The 25,123-nt window shown below is 33.2% G+C and overlaps 1 protein-coding gene across 1 annotated transcript in view; it reads right to left on the bottom strand.

The window, feature by feature from the left end:
- Positions 1–25,123, bottom strand: part of LOC149806280 (uncharacterized) — a 386,203-nt gene that overhangs the window by 147,061 nt on the left and 214,019 nt on the right. The window contains exons 33-34 of the mRNA XM_089935557.1: positions 15,955–16,122; positions 10,037–10,198 (exon numbers count right to left, since the gene is read on the bottom strand). Of these exons, the coding sequence (XP_089791683.1) occupies positions 10,037–10,198; positions 15,955–16,122 (330 nt within the window). The remainder of the gene's footprint in view (positions 1–10,036; positions 10,199–15,954; positions 16,123–25,123) is intronic.

Genomic DNA, 25,123 nt, shown 5'->3' with positions numbered 1-25,123 from the left:
AAAGTCGCAAAGTTTCCATGCCCCATCTCAATGAGCACTGGACAAAAAAGTGCAGAAAAGACTGATCAGTAACCTTGACCTTAAGATAAAAACCTGACTGCGATACATTAGATGCCATCAAAATGTGAAGCATAAGTATACTGTGCTTCATCTCCGTATTATTGAACCATGACCTCAATCACGAAGATACCTAATGTAGTACATAACCTTCTAATAACAACACAGAAGTATGCCAATCTTCATCCTTAATCTCTTACCCAATGTAGTACATAACCTTCTAATAACAACACAGAAGTATACCAATCTTCATTCCTTAATCTCTTACCCAATGTAGTACATAACACACCTTCTAATGACAACACAGAAGTATACCAATCTTCATTCCTTAATCTCTTACCCAATGTAGTACATAACACACCTTCTAATGACAACACAGAAGTATGCCAATCTTCATCCTTAATCTCTTACCCAATGTAGTACATAACACACCATCTAATGACAACACAGAAGTATACCAATCTTCATTCCTTAATCTCTTACCCAATGTAGTACATAACACACCTTCTAATGACAACACAGAAGTATGCCAATCTTCATTCCTTAATCTCTTACCCAATGTAGTACATAACACACCTTCTAATGACAACACAGAAGTATACCAATCTTCATTCCTTAATCTCTTACCCAATGTAGTACATAACCTTCTAATAACAACACAGAAGTATACCAATCTTCATTCCTTAATCTCTTACCCAATGTAGTACATAACACACCTTCTAATGACAACACAGAAGTATACCAATCTTCATTCCTTAATCTCTTACCCAATGTAGTACATAACATACTTTCTAATGACAACACAGAAGTATACCAATCTTCATCCTTAATCTCTTACCCAATGTAGTACATAACACACCTTCTAATGACAACACAGAAGTATGCCAATCTTCATTCCTTAATCTCTTACCCAATGTAGTACATAACATACTTTCTAATGACAACACAGAAGTATACCAATCTTCATTCCTTAATCTCTTACCCAATGTAGTACATAACACACCTTCTAATGACAACACAGAAGTATGCCAATCTTCATCCTTAATCTCTTACCCAATGTAGTACATAACACACCTTCTAATGACAACACAGAAGTATACCAATCTTCATTCCTTAATCTCTTACCCAATGTAGTACATAACACACCTTCTAATGACAACACAGAAGTATACCAATCTTCATTCCTTAATCTCTTACCCAATGTAGTACATAACACACCATCTAATGACAACACAGAAGTATGCCAATCTTCATCCTTAATCTCTTACCCAATGTAGTACATAACCTTCTAATGACACCACAGAAGTATACCAATCTTCATTCCTTAATCTCTTACCCAATGTAGTACATAACACACCTTCTAATGACAACACAGAAGTATACCAATCTTCATTCCTTAATCTCTTACCCAATGTAGTACATAACACACCATCTAATGACAACACAGAAGTATGCCAATCTTCATCCTTAATCTCTTACCCAATGTAGTACATAACCTTCTAATGACACCACAGAAGTATACCAATCTTCATTCCTTAATCTCTTACCCAATGTAGTACATAACACACCTTCTAATGACAACACAGAAGTATACCAATCTTCATCCTTAATCTCTTACCCAATGTAGTACATAACACACCATCTAATGACAACACAGAAGTATGCCAATCTTCATCCTTAATCTCTTACCCAATGTAGTACATAACACACCATCTAATGACAACACAGAAGTATACCAATCTTCATTCCTTAATCTCTTACCCAATGTAGTACATAACACACCATCTAATGACAACACAGAAGTATGCCAATCTTCATCCTTAATCTCTTACCCAATGTAGTACATAACACACCATCTAATGACAACACAGAAGTATGCCAATCTTCATCCTTAATCTCTTACCCAATGTAGTACATAACATACTTTCTAATGACAACACAGAAGTATACCAATCTTCATTCCTTAATCTCTTACCCAATGTAGTACATAACATACTTTCTAATGACAACACAGAAGTATACCAATCTTCATCCTTAATCTCTTACCCAATGTAGTACATAACACACCTTCTAATGACAACACAGAAGTATGCCAATCTTCATTCCTTAATCTCTTACCCAATGTAGTACATAACATACTTTCTAATGACAACACAGAAGTATACCAATCTTCATTCCTTAATCTCTTACCCAATGTAGTACATAACACACCTTCTAATGACAACACAGAAGTATACCAATCTTCATTCCTTAATCTCTTACCCAATGTAGTACATAACACACCATCTAATGACAACACAGAAGTATGCCAATCTTCATCCTTAATCTCTTACCCAATGTAGTACATAACCTTCTAATGACACCACAGAAGTATACCAATCTTCATTCCTTAATCTCTTACCCAATGTAGTACATAACACACCTTCTAATGACAACACAGAAGTATACCAATCTTCATCCTTAATCTCTTACCCAATGTAGTACATAACACACCATCTAATGACAACACAGAAGTATGCCAATCTTCATCCTTAATCTCTTACCCAATGTAGTACATAACACACCATCTAATGACAACACAGAAGTATACCAATCTTCATTCCTTAATCTCTTACCCAATGTAGTACATAACACACCATCTAATGACAACACAGAAGTATGCCAATCTTCATCCTTAATCTCTTACCCAATGTAGTACATAACACACCATCTAATGACAACACAGAAGTATGCCAATCTTCATCCTTAATCTCTTACCCAATGTAGTACATAACCTTCTAATGACACCACAGAAGTATGCCAATCTTCATCCTTAATCTCTTACCCAATGTAGTACATAACACACCATCTAATGACAACACAGAAGTATACCAATCTTCATTCCTTAATCTCTTACCCAATGTAGTACATAACACACCATCTAATGACAACACAGAAGTATGCCAATCTTCATCCTTAATCTCTTACCCAATGTAGTACATAACACACCATCTAATGACAACACAGAAGTATGCCAATCTTCATCCTTAATCTCTTACCAATGTAGTACATAACACACCATCTAATGACAACACAGAAGTATGCCAATCTTCATTCCTTAATCTCTTACCCAATGTAGTACATAACACACCTTCTAATGACAACACAGAAGTATACCAATCTTCATTCCTTAATCTCTTACCCAATGTAGTACATAACACACCATCTAATGACAACACAGAAGTATGCCAATCTTCATCCTTAATCTCTTACCCAATGTAGTACATAACACACCTTCTAATGACAACACAGAAGTATGCCAATCTTCATCCTTAATCTCTTACCCAATGTAGTACATAACACACCTTCTAATGACAACACAGAAGTATACCAATCTTCATTCCTTAATCTCTTACCCAATGTAGTACATAACACACCATCTAATGACAACACAGAAGTATACCAATCTTCATTCCTTAATCTCTTACCCAATGTAGTACATAACACACCATCTAATGACAACACAGAAGTATGCCAATCTTCATCCTTAATCTCTTACCCAATGTAGTACATAACACACCTTCTAATGACAACACAGAAGTATGCCAATCTTCATCCTTAATCTCTTACCCAATGTAGTACATAACACACCATCTAATGACAACACAGAAGTATACCAATCTTCATTCCTTAATCTCTTACCCAATGTAGTACATAACCTTCTAATGACAACACAGAAGTATGCCAATCTTCATCCTTAATCTCTTACCCAATGTAGTACATAACACACCATCTAATGACAACACAGAAGTATGCCAATCTTCATCCTTAATCTCTTACCCAATGTAGTACATAACACACCATCTAATGACAACACAGAAGTATGCCAATCTTCATTCCTTAATCTCTTACCCAATGTAGTACATAACACACCATCTAATGACAACACAGAAGTATGCCAATCTTCATCCTTAATCTCTTACCCAATGTAGTACATAACCTTCTAATAACAACACAGAAGTATGCCAATCTTCATCCTTAATCTCTTACCCAATGTAGTACATAACACATCATCTAATGACAACACAGAAGTATGCCAATCTTCATTCCTTAATCTCTTACCCAATGTAGTACATAACACACCATCTAATGACAACACAGAAGTATGCCAATCTTCATCCTTAATCTCTTACCCAATGTAGTACATAACCTTCTAATAACAACACAGAAGTATGCCAATCTTCATCCTTAATCTCTTACCCAATGTAGTACATAACACACCATCTAATGACAACACAGAAGTATGCCAATCTTCATTCCTTAATCTCTTACCCAATGTAGTACATAACACATCATCTAATGACAACACAGAAGTATACCAATCTTCATCCTTAATCTCTTACCCAATGTAGTACATAACACATCATCTAATGACAACACAGAAGTATACCAATCTTCATTCCTTAATCTCTTACCCAATGTAGTACATAACACACCTTCTAATGACAACACAGAAGTATACCAATCTTCATTCCTTAATCTCTTACCCAATGTAGTACATAACACACCATCTAATGACAACACAGAAGTATGCCAATCTTCATCCTTAATCTCTTACCCAATGTAGTACATAACCTTCTAATAACAACACAGAAGTATGCCAATCTTCATCCTTAATCTCTTACCCAATGTAGTACATAACACACCATCTAATGACAACACAGAAGTATGCCAATCTTCATCCTTAATCTCTTACCCAATGTAGTACATAACCTTCTAATGACAACACAGAAGTATGCCAATCTTCATCCTTAATCTCTTACCCAATGTAGTACATAACACACCATCTAATGACAACACAGAAGTATACCAATCTTCATTCCTTAATCTCTTACCCAATGTAGTACATAACACACCATCTAATGACAACACAGAAGTATGCCAATCTTCATTCCTTAATCTCAAATGGCTTTAAACCTATAGTACAGAAATTGAAGTGTGACAGGCAAACTGATGGACAGAACTACAGATACCAGAGCTATTAGCAATGGGCGTGTCACAAAGGATTCTGTTTACTACAATTTCCTACATACAGCCTTAAAATGCAGAAGTGCTTTTGACAAATCAAAGTTAAGAGAAGATGGGGATCTATGGGCTGTAACTCCTCTAATGTTTACATTTGTGTGTGAATCCATAAAAGCTATATTTAGCTTATGTTGACCATGTTATCATGTTGGCAATTATCTCTAGTCATAATCTGCTTGAAGTCCCAAACTCTATTATCGCAACATTGTTGAGTTCAATATATCCTTTAAACACCAAGAGTAACACATGCTCAGACACAGGCTGTTTATAGGAGCCTTTTCCACATCTTTTTTTAAAAATCTTTATCAATTCAAGTGTAAGATCATTCATTAATGATCTGAAATCTGTCTGATTTTCATTCTGAACTGTTTTTGTTCTTGCACAAAAGTAATCCTTTGTGATTTTACTGTCTGGAAAACATGTACGAAATGAGCAACACTAGTAACTGAAAGAGGAAGGTTCATTTCTAATCCAATATGGCAGTTAAAGACAGGCATGGTAAACTTGATTTCAAATGAACCAATCATATTTTAGAACTCTAGTCCTGTACACATGGGATATGTTTCTATCAAAATGAAACTGAGTGCCTGTCCGACAGAGAAAATTGCAAGGAAATGTTTACTTAAAGTCTTTTATTAGAAAAACAAGGAAACCATACACCCGTCCAAGTCCAAAATATGGGGTAAAAGGGGCACTTGGCATCTATGTCAATGTAAACTTAAAAGGCCATTCAGTCAAGTTCCAGATGTTTTGTAAATGTTGGAAATGGTTCACTCAGGTAGTCATAAAACTGAATGCACTTTAAGCTGGTTTTTGACACATCTGACATGTTCTGAAAGGCATTATAAGCATCTTGATTTTTAAGACTCTACTAGGAATTGTGTACAGTGTGGTATGTCTCCCTCACTGGGAACTGATCCAAGAATCTCTCAGGAGAGTGGAATGCACAGTGTTCACAAAATAATTCATCAGATGTTTGCTGATTAAATAAGTTTCAAACAAGGGAGTAAAATAGCTGTTTCAATTATTTTTTTTAGAGTTTAATTACAAGCAACATCCATGTGAAGATACGAAGTTAATTATGGATGGCTATATCAAAATGAAGTTGAATGGGTCTTGAGCTGTGCTGGCTAAAAGCAGCATACCATGTGAAGGTATGAAGTTAATTGTCAAGGGACATAACCCTATTCAAAATGGACTTGACAAGATAAAACCACCAAAAATCATGTGCATAACTTTAGTCAAAATGGAGTTAAGAGACGGAGTAAAAAAAAAAAAGAAAACTGTTGAGTTCAAGTATGCACTACATTCCTGAGCAATGCTAGTACAATCATCTGCTTTACTCAGGATAGAGTGCAGAAAGTATCTTTAAATGGCCAATGTTCTCAAAGTAAATATATTAACTGTGGAGTGCCACAGGGCTCTATCCTTGGAACTATGTTATTCATTACATTTATCAATGGCTTGCCTCTTAAGATTGGAACTTCAATTTCTTCCACTGACCTCTATGCAGATGATACCAAAATGGTACTTGAAAATAACTTACAAGATGCTCTCAACAGACTTCAACCATGGTGCAAGGAAAACAGTATGATCACAAATACAGGATAAACAAAAGGCCTACTAGTTACACTGCAACAAAAACAAGCAAGGCTAGACAGCAACAAACTCCAGGTTCTATTTGACTATGTAAGCCTTAATATGACCTCTAATGTTAAAATTCTTGGTGTATTCAAAGATAACAATCTTACTTGATCTATTCACATTAAACATGTCTCAAAAAAGGTTAATTCTTATCTTTGGCAACTGAGGAATTGAGGAATATCAAAACATACATTCCACTTCAGTATTGGGTCATGTTTTATAAAAGTTATATTCAGCCATATCTGGACTACTGTAATGTAATTTGGGGTGATACCTCTAATTCAAACATAACAACACTTTAAAGACTCCAAAAGAGGGCTTGCCATTTAATTCTGGATCAATGTATAGACATTTTTCAGGATGCAATGAATAATATCAAGATTTTAACAATAAATGAAAGAATATTTCTTAGAAAGGACAACTGATGTATAAAGTATCCAGAAAAGCCATTCATGTCTACCTAAGCAATATCTTTCACCAAAGAGATGCTGATGGCACTCCAAATTTAAGGTCCATAAGAAGAAAAAATTACATTATACCAAGGCCAAAGAAGGAATTTTGTTTTTAAAAAAATTTTTCAATGTACTGGTCCACTGGTATGGAACAACATTCCCAGTGACATAAGGCAGGCTCCTAAGCATTTCTTCTTTTCATAATCAATGTCTTAAATGGATGAATCTTTAGACAATTTAACAGTTCTTGTACAAAAATTACCACCTGCTTTTCTCTAATTCTGCATCATATTTACAGTTGAATTTTTTAATGCAGAATTATATTTTATATATGTTTATGTGTTCAAGATGCCTGTGCATATGTTCAAGGCTTGATACTTTGACTTTTAAAATCACTTAAATATTTAGTGTCAAGCCAGACTCTTCACATCATGTTGTATATATTGTACATAACAGATAGAAGGCCTCAAGTTAGATTAATTCTGTAACTAATTGAGTTACCTTCTCTATATAGTCTTCATTATTATTATTATTATTATTATGTGGTGATTTAAAACTGATTGACAAATTGGAAAACACTTAAAAGTATGTATGTACACCAGTCTCCCTTGACAGCTGGTGGACAGATCACTCATTTACCCGCTTATACCTTGGGATCAAGTATGCATCCCATTTGTCATACTAGACAATACACCCAAAATTGACCATTATTTTGTTGAATGTGAAGAAAATTGCTACTGAAAATGAAACTTTGATATATATTGCCTGTTTTATCATCAAAAACAGTGGTTAGTTCCCAAAAAGTGTTTCAACATCAAATTCTCAACTTTTAATAACAAGTCATATACTTTCCAAAAACATTCTCAGTGCACTGTAAATAGCAACACTCACATTTTCATCAATGAAAATGTCACATATGCCTATCAGTGGCAATACTTCAATAAATAAGTTTTGTCAAGTGAAATTCTTGCTTAAGTTCTATCTTTTAGTTCAGTTTCAGTGATATCATCATCAAGGATATATGCCCACTTGTATTCAAACATCAAAAATGACAATCTACCATTACAGATATGTCTGTGAGCATTCCTGTGAGAACCTAATATGTGCTGATCATGTTTTGATCTCCAACCTGCAGATGTGTTTGTCATATTCTTACACTTAATTAAAAGCAGACCTATCATCTTTGCATCAAATCAAATTAAGAGGGTGGAATATAAAAATGTTAAGTGGCATGCAAATCCTACCTTCATAAGAACTAGTGGTCACAGTCAAATGTCAGGTCAATTGAATTCTTTTTTCATTGTTCTATTAGTAAAATAGTGATACCATAATCTCATTGCAAGTAATTGTGAAACTTCTCATTCTTGAGGAATGCTATGAGTGCATGTCTATTCAGGAATTTTAAGTTCACTACAAATTCTTGAACTTGCTTATCCATAATGAACCGTATCTGGGAAACAAAGCTTTTTATTCACCTAGCACCCATTTATTCACCAAGCACCCATTTCAAATGTTTACCTAGTTATCTTTATTGCATTTGTGAATGAGTAGGCTAATTTAAGGTAGTAATTAATTACATAACTCATCAAGAGTGAAAGCCAGGACATTGAACTCTTGAATCTTATACAGAGTGAAATATAGAATATAAGAAAAAAAAAAACCAACAATGATCAGATCTCAAACAGCATAAAATCATGAAATACATTCAGTAGGGAACACACACCATGTGAGTGAACAGTTCTTATTCTATTTGGATTACTACTTTTTCTGAACAAATGTATTGGTTTCAGACATCACTGCAGTTTAAATGGATTACATACATATGTGCAAGTTTGTTATTGTTTCTCCTTTTATCTGTTATTTTCTGCTAAAAGCATGCTGCATATAATGTGATATCACTCAGTTGCTTAAAGCATGCTGCATATAATGTGATATCACTCAGTTGCTTAAAGCATGCTGCATATAATGTGATATCACTCAGTTGCTTAAAGCATGCTGCATATAATGTGATATCACTCAGTTGCTTAAAGCATGCTGCATAAAATGAGATACCACTCAGTTGCTAAAAGCATGCTGCATAAAATGAGATATCACTCAGTTGCTTAAAGCATGCTGCATAAAATGAGATATCACTCAGTTGCTAAAAGCATGCTGCATATAATATGATATCACTCAGTTGCTAATCATCATTTGTAACTGATATTTTATTCTGAAGATGAGATATTTTATAGATAACAATGAAGACACTAGTGAGTACACTTGTTACACAGATGTTCATTTACTGAATTGCAAAATGGGTGTAAAAGTGGAAAACATGTGATTGTGAGTGTCTAATTAAAATAGAAGGAAGCTTTTAACATCAAGATGCATTGGCCTCAAGTACAACCAAAGTTTAATCATGGGTGGGTGGGTAACATTTTTTCATCAATTTAAATCCTATTAAACCTGATGCAGTTGTAGATATAAATTATGACAAGTAAGTATATTCATTAGGATGAGGTGTTTTAATGTTTTTCTTGATCTAATATGTGTTTAGCTCTTGACCATTACACACTATGCATATACTAGTCTACATAAAATGCCCTTTCTGACCAGTGCAGTCAAACTAAAAATAAACATTTGTTAGAAGTATACTTTTCATATTTATGCATGTTAGGTTACTTTTAGGTGGTCAAGTGTTTCAGCTGGTCAAGTGTTCTAAGATGATCACCTTTACAAATCACTCACAGATCTCACCTCCTTACTTTGTACAGGTGAGCTATAAATCTAACATTCAAACAAAACATTGATATCTACTATGTGATGAATCATACACATACATTCACATAAAGTAATATTGTTTGCTTTTGCTGATCTTGTAGTGTAGTTGACAGGACAAGACTTGCAACTAGTGGCAAGAAGCACATCTTGGAAGTAGCCAATGTCACATCCAACACATTTCCTGTTGTTCTCATCCCAGAAATGGCCCAGTGGACATATTACTGTAAATAAAATACAGCAATCAGAAATCAACAACTTTCCATCATTGTCTGTACATTGATTTGAAAACAATGGAATTACAAATATACTAATTTAAATCTAAGACAGAGTATTGGGAAGAATTTAATGCATGAAAAAAAGTTATATAAAATGACATTTTTAAATATACTTAAAGTCTATATTCATCTTTGCTTACAATAGTAAGCAATGACAATCAGCTGATGTCTCTATAATGACAATCAACTCATGTGCCCATTAGAGACAATCAAATAATGTACCAATTATAGACACCCAAATGATATATCTATTACAGAGAAGCAAATGATGTGCACATTATAGACAATCAAATGATGTACCCACTGCAGACAATCAACTACCCATTATGGACAATCAAATGATGTAACCATTGCAGACAATCAACTGACATGCCAATTACAATCAAATGATTTTCCCATTACAGACAAACAACTGATGTGTCCACTATAGACAATCAACTGATATGCCCACTATAGACAATTAACTGATGTGCCCATGTGCCCATTATAGACAATCAACTGATATGCCGATTACAGACTATCAACTGATATTCCCATTATAGACAATCAACTGATGTGCCCACTATAGACAATCAACTGATGCACCCATTATAGACAGTGCCAATTATGGACAATCAACTGATATGCCAATTACAGACTATGAACTGATAATCCCATTACAGACAATCAACTGATGTGCCCATTATAGACAATCAACTGATGTGCCCATTATGGACACTCAACCAATGTCCTCATCATAGACAATGAAAAGGTGTCCCCATTACTGACAATCAACCAATGTCCCCATCATAGACAATGAACTGGAGTGCCCATTATGGACAATCAAACAATGTCCCCATCATAGACAATGAACAGGTGTCCCCATTAATGACAATCAACCAACATCCCATCATAGACAATGAACTGGTGTCCCCATTATGGACAATCAACCAATGTCCCCATCATAGACGATGAACTGATGTTCCCATCACAGACAATGAGCTGGCATCTCCATTATGGACAATCAACTGATGTCCCCATCAGATACGATGAACTGGTGTCCCCATTACTGCCAATCAACCAATGTCCCCATCATATACAATGAACTGGTGTCCCCATTACTGACAATCAACTGATGTCCCCATCATAGACAATGAACTGGTGACCCATTTTGGACAATCAACCAATATCCCCATCATAGACAATGAACTTGTGTCCCCATCACAGACAATGAACTGGTGTCCCCATTATGGACAATCAACTGATGTCCCCATCACATACAATGAACTGGTGTCCCCATTACTGACAACCAACCAATGTACCCATCATAGACAATGAACTGGTGTCCCCATTACTGACAATCAACTGATGTCCCCATCATAGACAATGAACTGGTGTCCCCATTACTGACAATCAACCAATATCCCCATCATAGACAATGAACTGGTGTCCCCATTACAGACAATGAACTGGTGTCCCCATTATGGACAATCAACTGATGTCCCCATCATATACAATGAACTGGTGTCCCCATTACTGACAATCAACTGATGTCCCCATCATAGACAATGAACTGGTGCACCCATTATGGACAATCAACTGATATGTCAAAATATGCAATGTCTTATTGTGGGAGCAAAAGTTATTGAAGCAAATGAGAGAGGTCTCCAAATCCAAGACACACAAAATATTTCTGATCGGTTATGTAAGGGGCCCAGTTGGGCCTCATATATAACTCACCTGGCTGATGTAACAACTAAATGCTACATTTTGTCCCTCCATCCATGCTTTTTTAGCACATAAACATCATTTTCTCTAATATTGGAAAATTCCCAATGCCTAAACACTTTCAAGCTAGACCATTTTCTGTCAAATTTGATCTAAGTCTGTTTAAGTATATTTATAGAATAATGTATTAATTAAAGTATCACGAAGTTTAGAAATAAACACTATAGAAATAAAGAAGCCTCTAATCATAAACCACAGTGAAACTTGGATCAAAATCTGTCAAGTGCTTTTGAAGAAATGAGCTCTGGTTTATTTTCAGAGGAAATAACTCATCACAAACTTATTACCTTTTCCTAATGATGACATCACAGACGAAAATAACAATTTAAAATAAATTAAATTTTCTTTAACTACTTCATACCTTTCTTTTTTTATTTTCAGGAAAATACTTATAAATACACATATCTCCAGATAAATACATGTATGAATGAAAAAGAAAAAATATTGTAATTAGTGAAAAAAATTGTTTAAATATAAATTTGACGTTTCTGGAAAAATGGACTGGAAAAATCTCCAGTTGCAAAATATTCTTAGCGCAACATTCCTCAACATGTTTAGTGACATATGAATAAAGTTAACCAGGTATAATATTGAAATTTGAAGACATTTTTATTTATCTGAATCAATTTGACATAAATGTTCAGTGTTGCTCAAATTATCCATATACATGTAGATATGTGCAGCACCATCTTCCATATCTTTTCTATTTAAAACTTGCCAACTATTACATGTAGTATGCATTATAAGAGATCATAACAAATTTAAACTTTTTACCTCTACTATGGCATCAATAAATCAATGAATATTAATGAAATAGACAAAAGTTATCTTTTCTGAAATGCTTAACAATGAAATATCTTGAGAAGTTCTTAACTGATTTTGATGCAATTTTTGATTTTCTTTATGTTTTAATGTGATCTTAATTTGTGTTATACTTATTTCTAAACTCATTTTCACTTTAAAGGTTTTACTTTGTTTTTTTTGCAAATGTAATAGGAATCACATTTCAGGGAAGATTTGCATCATTTATATAAATTCTCCTTATGGCAGAAATCCTTCTGTCAAACTTGGTCAAATTTTTGCTGAGTAGTTTTTGAAAAGGATTTTCCACTCTTAGTGACAAAAGCCAGATGGATGGCTGACAGGCTTTATTTCAATAATTCTGGTCACCAAAATATGTCAAGCAGTTTTTCAGGTGATGTAGTTTAATATCTCTTTCTATTATTAGCAACTGTGGCCATATTTTATGGTGTATCATTGTGACATCAGTTTCGGAGCATCATGTGTTTCTGAGTGGACATTTTATCTTGTTGATATCATGTGATAACATGTAACTGATGATGCAATTTTCAGAAATTTTCTCGACAGTTAAGTCATGCTTTGCTACAAGTAAATAAAATGCTTCCAGTCTAAATCCCATAAAATGTGTATGCTCAAAATGATTAGCAATGACCAAAACAATGTAACACTGCCTAATACACTTTTATACCTTTAGTTTTCAATAATGTCAATGAATTGAAACCCTTAATTTTTTTCTTGTTGAATACAATCAGGTGACTTCTATCTCTGTCCACTTTGCATTTTGTTTTCCTATTGAAGCCCATTAATGAAATGATTATAATTTTGCTGCTGAATTTAAGGACATTTTCTTTTTTCATTCTTTCCTTATTTCCAGTACTGAATAAAAACAGTAACCTGAGACATTGAAATCAACATAATGTTTTAAAAAGATATATGGTTATATTTTGGTACACTAACATTTATGTAATTTTGGAAATAAAACAGTAATAAATGTTTCTAAGCCTGTCATAAATGTGTCACTTGCCATTAGCATGATTTTCAGAATGGTAGAAAGCTGCACTGCTATTGTGACCAAGAAGCCTTCACAAAAGCATACATAGATGCTAAGTAGAAAAAAAGATTATTTATTTTATATTCGCCATTGTTGCCATATTTATTTTCTCAACTCTATGATGGTGGTGACTGGCACTGTGATCAACTGCTCTGAAACAGCTGATGTTCTAAACACAAAAGGCAATTCGTGGTACTCAAAAATAAACTGTCACAAAACAAATGTTTGCAGTCATGAATAGTTTTAAGTTTTGAATTTTGGTATGATGATGATTCAAAGTGTAAATTAACTTTTAATAAAACTTTACGTTGTTTACTAATTATTCTGTGATTTGTTCTTAAGGGCTCTGAAACCGATACCATGAGGATATCAACATCATTTTTATAAAACTGAAAGATCTTATACCAGAATGCATTTATTAAAATTTGGTCAAATATTATTTGGTACATTTTGTAAAGAAGTACTGTAAAAGATTTTATCAATTTTAGAAATAGTGACCATATTTCATGATGGATCAGGTATAGAAAGCCATCTGTGTCAAGATGACTTTCATTTTTATGTACTTGGTCAAATTCAGATGAGGAGTTTCTGAGAAGTTGTTTACTGCCAGATGAGCTAAAATGAAGATAATTATTTAGAGAAATGAATCAACTCATGATTAAAACATCAAACAGACATCAGTTTAAACTGAGTATAAAAAAGGGCAGAATCATTGCAAGATATACTGGGGAAATTTACTGCCATAGGACTAGGATGACAAATACTTCAGCTTGTTTATAATTTACTATTTATATTTAAAGTAAAATTGTTATTTCAAAAACAGGCTCTAAAAATCGTAGTTGAAAAAAGGGTTGCAGCTAGGTTTGCCCAAAATTGGGGTATATGGTAAGAAACCTTTAAAATAAAAATAAATAATAAGTAGTCCTGAAATGAATATTTGGATATTGAAAATAAGAATACTTTTAGGTGAAAAGTAAAATAAGAAATCAGTATTTGAATATTTGTTGTATCAGTTATGTATGAATAAGACCACTTATAATGCACTTATAGAGATACACAAACTTTGATATCCCCTGCACTCCCCAACAAGACATAGTGTCATTTAGTGACCATACTTTGTACACATACACATACTGTGGACCTACAAAGCTGGGGACCCAACAACAGCATGGACAATGGATGCAGCAAACTTTGTCAATCCCTAAATTTATCATGTTTAATCTGATAAATGGTTTAAAACACTAACACCAGGCTATGTAGGTAAACATTATCTATAGAAAGAGTGATTACATTGATGGAGAATTTAAATGATGAAAACAGACACTGAGTTGAAAGGTCCCCTCAATGGACTTGATCTAACTACATCAATATAATTATGTTGTAGTTTAGTATATTCCTGATCCTAGATTTAACAGCTGAAAAAGGTTTTAATTGGTTGACTCTATATGATGGTTAATGAGTCATCAAATGCCATTTGTTGTTTGAATCTTTGAAAGTTTGAAATTGTTCACAAATAATTTATTGTTATGTTTGTATTTCTTTTACACAATATCTCTTTAGTGATCAAATGAAGATAAGTGGAACTTCTAAACAATATTCTTGGCTTTTGACCAATAAATGTTACTTATATATCAATGTAAAATTATCCATGTCCAGTCTTCTTGTTTTGTTATTGATTTGTTGATTAGAATTATTATCAAGTTTAGTAATTTAAAAATCTCATTCAGTTGTTTAAAATTATTTTTAATTATTATGGTAAAATTATCTGGTTAAACTCACCTTCTGAATGTTATGAGGAAAGAAATGTAGGACAAACTTAAAATACATAGCTTTAACCTTGACCTTCAAGACAGAACCTCTTTATTGTACTTGACACACCTGCTAATGATCATGTAAAAATATAAGGAAGCAACAAAACAATTTTGTGGAACATGTTTCTGTCAGAGTTATAAAAAAACTGGTGGTGACTGCATCAAGAGGTCAAAACAATCAGGCGATGAAATTCTGGTCAATAAAAAATAAAAAATAATACTGTAAAAATGTCTGGTCTTGAAGCAAACCTTCATGGTTATGGTGTACTTACTAATGTAACAATCTGCTGCAGAGGTGCTTCCATTTCCCAGGGTTGTGTTTTCTGCTGGACATGGCTGGCAATTGTCATGTACACCACGAGTACGATATTTACCTCTTGCACACTTCCTACAGGGGGCATCACTTCCAGTGGCAGGTTCTTCGCCAGACAAACAGTCATCTTGAATTAGAAATATACACACAATCATGATTTTTGTTCCGCAAGGAATGAGACTACTGTAAGGGTTAAGGGATAATGTAAGAAAGGTCTGTTTTATCTGGTATTCACCAAAATACATATAACATAAATCAGTTAATAAGACAATCAGGTTGAAATTGCTGATATGTGAATGTCTTCAGATTTAGCATGGAAATTAACACAAGCATAATGCAAAGAAACATTTCAAATGTATGGTTTATTTCTGTAAAATCTAGATGATGAGCATATGCTGGGGTTTCCCTATTTTCATGGGGTTCCAATTTTCATTAATTTTATGCCTGCTTTAATTTTCAAGCCCCAATTAAAAATGAGTCATGAATTTAAAGTCCCAATTAAAAATTAGACAATTTTAAAGTCCCAATTAAAAGCAAGTCCCACTTAAAAATGAGCCACAAATTTAAGGTGCCAATTAAAAATGAGCCATATTGCTTAGTTATTGATAATTGAAGTATTTTTTATCAGTTAAAAATATATTTTCTGACCTACTATGACAAAAGAAAAAAGAATTATAAGCATTTTATGTTATTTCAATGCAAATATAAGTATGCAACAGCTAGGTGTCTGTTCCACTTGCTACCTTAAAATGAAATAAGAATAACAGCTGTAATACCAAGCATGAATGAAAGAAAAATTAATAATGAAAATTATATTTAATATTTATTTACATTGATCCCTCATACAAGTGAAACTGCTGTCAAAAATGCTTGTTTGTCAAAACTGCACTTTATTCTGTGCATTTTTTTGATTTAAACACAGTCATCATACATCTTATAAAATTAATCAACATAGATAAATGTAAACTTCTGATTACAGTGAGTAAATGTTCCAGTTAAAACTGAAACCTTCCTGAAAGCAGATCTCATTTTATTGAAGCATTTTAATACACAGAAACAACATGACTGTGGGAGGCTATAACTATTTCTTGAAGCACCAGTGGGTAATCAAACACTATGTACATTGTATATACATTGGAAATAGCACATTATTAAAACTCACACATCATGATTTTTAAATAAAACAAGGGAGAAAACATCATGCCAATCAAGTCTCCTGGTACACAAACATTTGCCATATAAATAAAGTCCAGCTTTCCTCCACTACACATAAGAATTCTTTTGCAGCCCTTGTATTATATCTACTTTCCACAGAAATCCCAGTACTGTCAACAGTATTGGAAGCATGATAATGCAAAATCTTGATTTTATGAAAGATTTTGAGAAATGTCAGACCCTATTTTCACTTCAAAATGTCTTAATCAAATTAAACTTTTTGAAAATCTTATTGCTTAGCTGGTAAAAATTATCTACCAAACGTTTGGTAGGCATCAGGGATTACAATAAAGTTATAAAATCCTGAATTTTCCTTGAAGGAGTAATGACTTGTCTCTATGGAAATCTTGAGGTTTCCATTATCTTTCCACTATCTCTACCCCTTACAAAAGTACTTATATTGTATAAGTTGTCCTGAGCAGGACAAGTAAATATCTCAATTTGGTGATAAACTTTTAGAATTTCAGTGAAACAAGGACGTGACTATGATATTTGACACACCATCTCATTAGGATGTATAGCTGGGCAAAGTTGCATGAAAATCTCTCCAACCTTTTCCAAAGGGATGGCCCAGACAATAGAAGGAAAATGCCATAGCATAATAGGTCCTGACTTGAGACAGGTGAATAAATAGTCATGTTTATCACATAATTGAGTGAAATGATTTTAAATTTAGCTTTTAAAAAAATATAAAATATGCCTTTACATGCCCTATAAATAACTTGCATGTATTTTCCATACAAACTAATTACAGAATGTGTTCATTACCCATATGTTACAGTATTTTCCATACAATATAATTATAGAATGTGTTCAATTACCCATATGTTACAGTATTTTCTATACAAACTAATGACAGAACATGTTCATTACTCATGTGTTACAGTATTTTCTATACAAACTAATGACAGAACATGTTCATTACTCATGTGTTACAGTATTTTTCATACAAACTAATTATAGAACATGTTCATTATCCATATGTTACAGTATTTTCCATACAAACTAATTATAGAACATGTTCATTACCCATATGTTACAGTATTTTCCATACAAACTAATGACAGAACATGTTCATTACTCATGTGTTACAGTATTTTCCATACAAACTAATTATAGAACATGTTCATTACCCATATGTTACAGTATTTTCCATACAAACTAATTATAGAACGTGTTCATTACCCATATGTTACAGTATTTTCCATACAAACTAATTATAGAACGTGTTCATTACCCATGTGCTATCGTATTTTCCATACAAACTAATTATAGAACGTGTTCATTACCCATGTGTTATCGTATTTTCCATACAAACTAATTATAGAACATGTTCATTACCCATATGTTACAGTATTTTCCACACAAACTAATTATAGAACGTGTTCATTACCCATATGTTACAGTATTTTCCATACAAACTAATTATAGAATGTGTTCATTACCCATGTGTTACACATTTTCCATACAAACTAATCATAGAACGTGTTCATTACTCATGTGTTACAGTATTTTCCATACAAACTAATTATAGAACATGTTCATCACCCATGTGTTACACATTTTCCATACAAACTAATCATAGAACGTGTTCATCACCAATGTGTTACAGTATTTTCCATACAAACTAATTATAGAATGTGTTCATTACCCATGTGTTACAGTATTTTCCATACAAACTAATTATAGAACATGTTCATTACCCATGTGTTACACATTTTCCATACAAACTAATTATAGAACGTGTTCATCACCAATGTGTTACAGTATTTTCCATACAAACTAATTATAGAATGTGTTCATTACCCATGTGTTACACATTTTCCATACAAACTATTATTGAACGTGTTCATCACCCATGTGTTACAGTATTTTCCATACAAACTAATTATAGAACATGTTCATTACCCATGTGTTACAGTATTTTCCATACAAACTAATTATAGAATGTGTTCATTACCCATGTGTTACACATTTTCCATACAAACTAATTATAGAACGTGTTCATCACCCATGTGTTACAGTATTTTCCATACAAACTAATTTTAGAATGTGTTTATTACCCATGTGTTATAGTATTTCATTATGTCATTTTCATCTCAGCTAAGTTTTGATACCTGATGTTAATGAGGCAAATTAAGTGGTATGACAATACATTTTTCACTTTCACACAAGTAGGTAGATAATATGTAATAAAATACAAGAAAAATCAAATTAAGAATAATCATCAATGTACCAGTTTTAAAGCTAATTATTGCAATGTGATTTAAAGTCATTTGACTTTTACCAGACAGTGTGAAGTTGTTTTTATTCCATTCTATTAATATCATCTGGCTTACCAGACAGTATGAAGTTGTTTTTATTCCATTCTATTAACGTCATTTGACTTACCTAACAGTATGAATTTTTATTTCTATTCTATTAATATAATTTTACTTACCAGACAGTATAAAGATGTTTTTATTATATTCTATTAATGTCATCTGGCTTACCAGACAGTGTGAAGTTGTTTTGATTCCGTTCTATTAATGTCATTTGACTTACCTGACAGTATGAATTTTTATTTCTATTCTATTAATATAATTTTACTTACCAGACAGTATGAAGTTGTTTTTTTTCTATTCTATTAATGTCATCTGACTTACCAGACAGTATGAAGTTGTTTTTATTCTATTCTATTAATGTCATTTGACTTATCATACAGTATGAAATTGTTTTTATTCTACCAGACCAAAGTGGTTTTTATTCTATTCCACTGCTGTAATGTTATTTGTTATTGAAGAATAACTGCAGAAGGCGTTCTATACTATTAATTAAATACAAGACATCAACACAGTTTGGAAGTGGAGTAAAGACTGCCCTGAAAGTATATTTCCCATGGAATATAAACCCTAGTGAATATACAACATAAACCAGCTGTTGGTGTGATATTTCACAGCTGCTTAGATTAAGGCTTACATTACAACTGCCAACAGAGTTTAATACATGGGAATCATATAAAATAAATCTTAATTAAAAAGGATAAATTATGAAATATTTAGCTAATTAGTTTGTAGAACACTAGCAACTTAACTGACAATAACAATATTTAGAAACATTATGGTATATATCTTATGGACATTATGGTATATATCTTATAGACATTATGGTATATATCTTATGGACATTATGGTATATACCTTATGGACATTATGGTATATATCTTATGGACAGTTACATATCTTACAGAATGGAAGAGCATACTGAACCCAATGAAGTGATATCATCAATTTAAGCATGACAGTTTAACTCTTACCAAAAATAATTATATGATTAAATTTAAAACACTGTCACCCCTAAAATAAGTAACATTAAGCTTGCAGGATACCAATGTATACTCGTGATATTTCTTCTTGAATACTATAGCATTTCCTACATAATTTACATGCAGTGGAAGTTTTTTTTGACATAACTGAACAGAGTATTGGAGTACATGAAGCTTTTCTCAAATAGGTATGTTCTTGGTCTTGGTGGATGAAGATTTCAATGTGGTATTGATCTCATCTGGTAAAGTGTTGAATAAATCTTGAAGATACTATGGTGTAACTCCATGTAGATATTTGATGTACAAGAACTGCTCTGAAAATCAATTCTTTCATACAGTGTAAGCAATTTTAATTTTCTAATAATTTTGATGACTAATCAATAGCTGCTCCTTTCTGAAGTTTATCAATCCTGTCCAGCTGAGATCAGAAGGGTTTTCCCCCAAAACTTTTTTGTGTCACCTATCACTCTCCTCACTTACTGAAATCTCCTGGAAATCCAAAATTATTAATAAAGAAATTCAGTAGCAAAACATTTTCCATCTTTTATTTCACATCTTGATTTGCATGTATATTTCCAGTAATGACTTCCTGTGATCACATGACTGTGTGCTGACTTACCCTTAAACATATCACTTTAACTGATAATTTGACAGACAATAACCTAAAATTAATAACTGGATTAAACTATGTGTGATTTGTAGCAATTCAGACAGGATTAAAGACATTAATGGATTATGACTGGATTACTCAAGCTGCATAAATCAATTGACTTTACTTTGGTTGAGATGGATTATACTATGTGTAATCAGATGTAATCTGAAAAGGATTAAAGACTTTGATTATGGTTGGATTATTGTTATTAAAGTACTTCAGTGGCATAAATCAGGTTGATTTGGTATTGATATTGAAGCAGGTTTTATCTCCAAATGCTAAATATTACAATACTACATTTTTGATATTCAATACAGAATAGTTCTTTAATATACATAACAGATTCCAGCCCTAAGCAAATGCGATTCAACAATGAAATAAAACAGTAATCTCAGTGCTTTCTAAGAGACATGAAAAAGCATTCTGCCATTCCTGTTGAGACAATTTGAAGGAGAACTACAGCACCTAGATAGTACCAATTTTGAAAAATTCTGGCAGGCAGTCAGCAACCTGAAAGGCTGGGAAGAATATAAGCTTATTGGTGGACAATGTAGACTTGTACTAACATTGCCTAATTCCAACACAGATACTGAAAGGACATTATTTATTCTGAGGAAAATTCAGGATGACACCAGAGGAAACCTGATCCAGTACCAACACATAGTGTGTTAAGTGTTGAGATGAACAGGGATGAGGACATGCAATTCAGACAATGATTTACTAAGGCTAAAAATGGCTGTGCAGCATACAAGGACACAATGAAAGGCAATAAGTTGAAGAACTGATGTGTTGAAATGATGTGCATATTGTAACACAGAGAAAAGAAATTTGTTCAGAAGTTGTCCTTTTTGTCCATTTTGCCTACTAAAAATCAGGTCTGTGAAAATCCTTTTTATTTAAGTCAAAATCCTGATCAAAGTTTGTTAATCTCTGGATATGTCCTAATCAAACCTCTCTGTTCTGTCACATGTCAATATGGTAATTGCATTGTAAATTATTATCTACTAATAAACCTACAAGCTATTTTCATTATTAATGTTTCAAAGTGACAATTATTTATTGTGACAGTTAATTTTTGGGTTGCCTAATTTATGTAATTCTGATTAGTATTTTGGCTTAAACTATCCAAATAGGGGCAATAAATTAAAACTTGGTTGTTGTCATGGACATCAATGCTAGGTCTGTGATTGCCATCTATGACAACCATCATGCTAGGTCTGTGATTGCCATCAATGACATCCATCATGCTAGGTCTTTGATTGCCATCAATGACAACCATCACACTAGGTCTGTGATTGACATCTACAAAAACCATCATGCAAAGGCTGTGTCTGACAGCATTATGGATGGATTAATATCCACCAGACATTTAGATTTTCTGAAATCTGCAATGCCTGTATTTAAGTCCACAAGTACACTGTTTCCAGAAATGCAAGATAATACCATTCTTTCTTTTAACTGGCTAGTGTTGAAACCATCTCTGATCATCTTCTGTAATAACAATATTTTCAAAGTGACATTTATTGTGATAATTAATTTTTGGGTTGCCTAATTTATGTAATTCTGATTAGTAGTTTGGCTTAAACTATCCAATATGGGGCAATAAATTAAAACTTGGTTGTTGTCATGGACATCACTGCTAGGTCTGTGACTGACAGTAATGACAACCATCATGCTTGGTCTGTGACTGAAAATAATGACAACCATCATGCTTGGTCTGTGACATTAATGACAACCATCATGCTTGGTCTGTGATTGACAATAATGACAACCATCATGCTTGGTCTGTGATTGACAATAATGACAACCATCATGCTAGGTCTGTGATTGGCAGCAACGAAAACCATCAAGCTAGGTCTGTGATTGGCATCAATGAAAACTATCAAGCTAGGTCTGTGATTGACATTAATGACAACCATCACACTAGGTATGTGATTGACATCTATAAAAACCACCATGCAAAGGCTGTGACTGACAGCAGCATGGATGGATTAATATCCACCACATACATAGATTTTCTGAAATCTGCAATGCATGTATTTAAGTCCACAAGTACACTGTTTCCAGGAATGCAAGATAATACCATTCTTTCTTTTAACTGGCTAGTGTTGAAATCATTTCTGATCATCTTCTGTAATAACAATATTTTCAAAATAGATGCTGTGGTCGATGTAATGGATGTCTAATCTCCACTAGTTTCATTTAGGATCAACAAGATATCATCAGAAGTCTTCTGGTGGAAACCTCATATTGATATAATTATACATTTTATGGAGTAATGATAACAAGATTTTACAGATGGCTGCAATGGTGGCCAAATTAGATATCACATTGACATCATTTTCATTTAGGACCAAGTAGACATTACAAAATGCTTTTGGGTCGAAGCACAACATAAATATGACCTACCATTTTGAAGAAGTAGCAATAACAAAATTGTCAAGATGGTCATTGTGGCAGCTACAGTGGAAATCAAATCAGCACCATTTTCATTTACAATCAACTGGACATCATAAGAAGTCTTTCTGTTAAAACCTGATGCTAATACTACCATTCATTAGTGATAAAAAAAAATATGGTTGTCTGACTGACACCATTTTCATTTAGGACCAGCCAAACATAATAAGAAGCCATTCAGGAAAACCCCCATGCTGATAACAACTATACATTCAGGAGTATCAATAACAAGATTTTCAAGCTAATTGCTTACTGAGGTGTCATATGGGATCTGCAAATAGCACCATTTTTATTTAGGACTAGGAAGACAGTACAGGATATCTTCTGTTGAAAGCTTCATGACAATATTACTATTCATTCAACAGGTGTAGCGATAACAAGATGACTGTGGTGGCCATATTGAATATCAGATTGGTGCCATTTTTATCTAGAACTTACTCAGCATGGTCAACAGGGTTAATGTGTTCTCAAAGTTTCATGGCAATCCTCCAAGTACTTAAGGAGTAATAGCAATAGCAAACTTGTACTAATAATAATAATAATGACTTTATTTAAAGAGGGTAATACAGTTAGCTAAGAACTAATCTCCCCTAAGGCCCTCTGTTCATTAAAGTTGTTTTATATCACTGGTTCTTTTAACTTTGTGGTAATGTTGTTGAAAAACTCATTGAAAACGTTTGCAATATCAGTGTCATCAGTGACTATGGTGTCATTTATAAGAAGCGAGTGAATTTTATTTGTCTGATCTTTGTGTGTTCCTCCAGTGAGTTAATTGAAGACTTTCCAAACGGAGTTTTTGTTGCTCTTTTTGTTTTCGAGCAATGATTGATAATAAGTTTTTTTAGCTTTTTGGAAAACAAATGATGTATTATGGACAATAGACTATCTCAATGGAATGACTGTTAAAGGAAACAAAATCAAACTTCTAATGCCACTAATTGATTCAGTTGCATAAAAATCAAATTATTAATTGGCACATACAACCTTTAACCTGTAAATACAAAATCTACTGGTATTCCTGAAATATAATAAGATTTTCAAGCTGATTCATTGCTGAGGTGGTCATATTGGATCTGCAAATAGCACCATTTTTAGTTAGGATTAACAAGACAGTGTAGAATATCTTCTGTTGAAAGCTTCATGACAATATTACTATTCATTCATCAGGTGTAGCGATAACAAGATAACTGTGGTGGCCATATTGAATATCAGATTGGTGCCATTTTTATCTAGAACTTACTCAACATGGTCAACAGGGTTAATGTGTTCTTAAAGTTTCATGGCAATCCTCCAAGTACTTTAGGAGTGATAGTAATAACAAACTTGTAATAATGGATGGATGGACAACAAATTATGTATTATGGACAGTTGGCCATCCTAATGAGATGACTGTTAGAGGAAACAAAATCAAACTTCTAATGCCACTAATTGATTCATGTTGCACAAATATCAAATTATTAACACAAAAAAAGTTGAACCTGTAAATACAAAAACTATTCC

Source organism: Sinohyriopsis cumingii, chromosome 2, assembly GCF_028554795.1.
Source record: "Sinohyriopsis cumingii isolate HCF-2022 chromosome 2, ASM2855479v2, whole genome shotgun sequence".
Taxonomy (NCBI): Eukaryota; Metazoa; Mollusca; class Bivalvia; order Unionida; family Unionidae; genus Sinohyriopsis; species Sinohyriopsis cumingii.
Note: the sequence above shows the minus strand (reverse complement) of the source record. Positions and strands in the feature narration are given on the sequence as shown.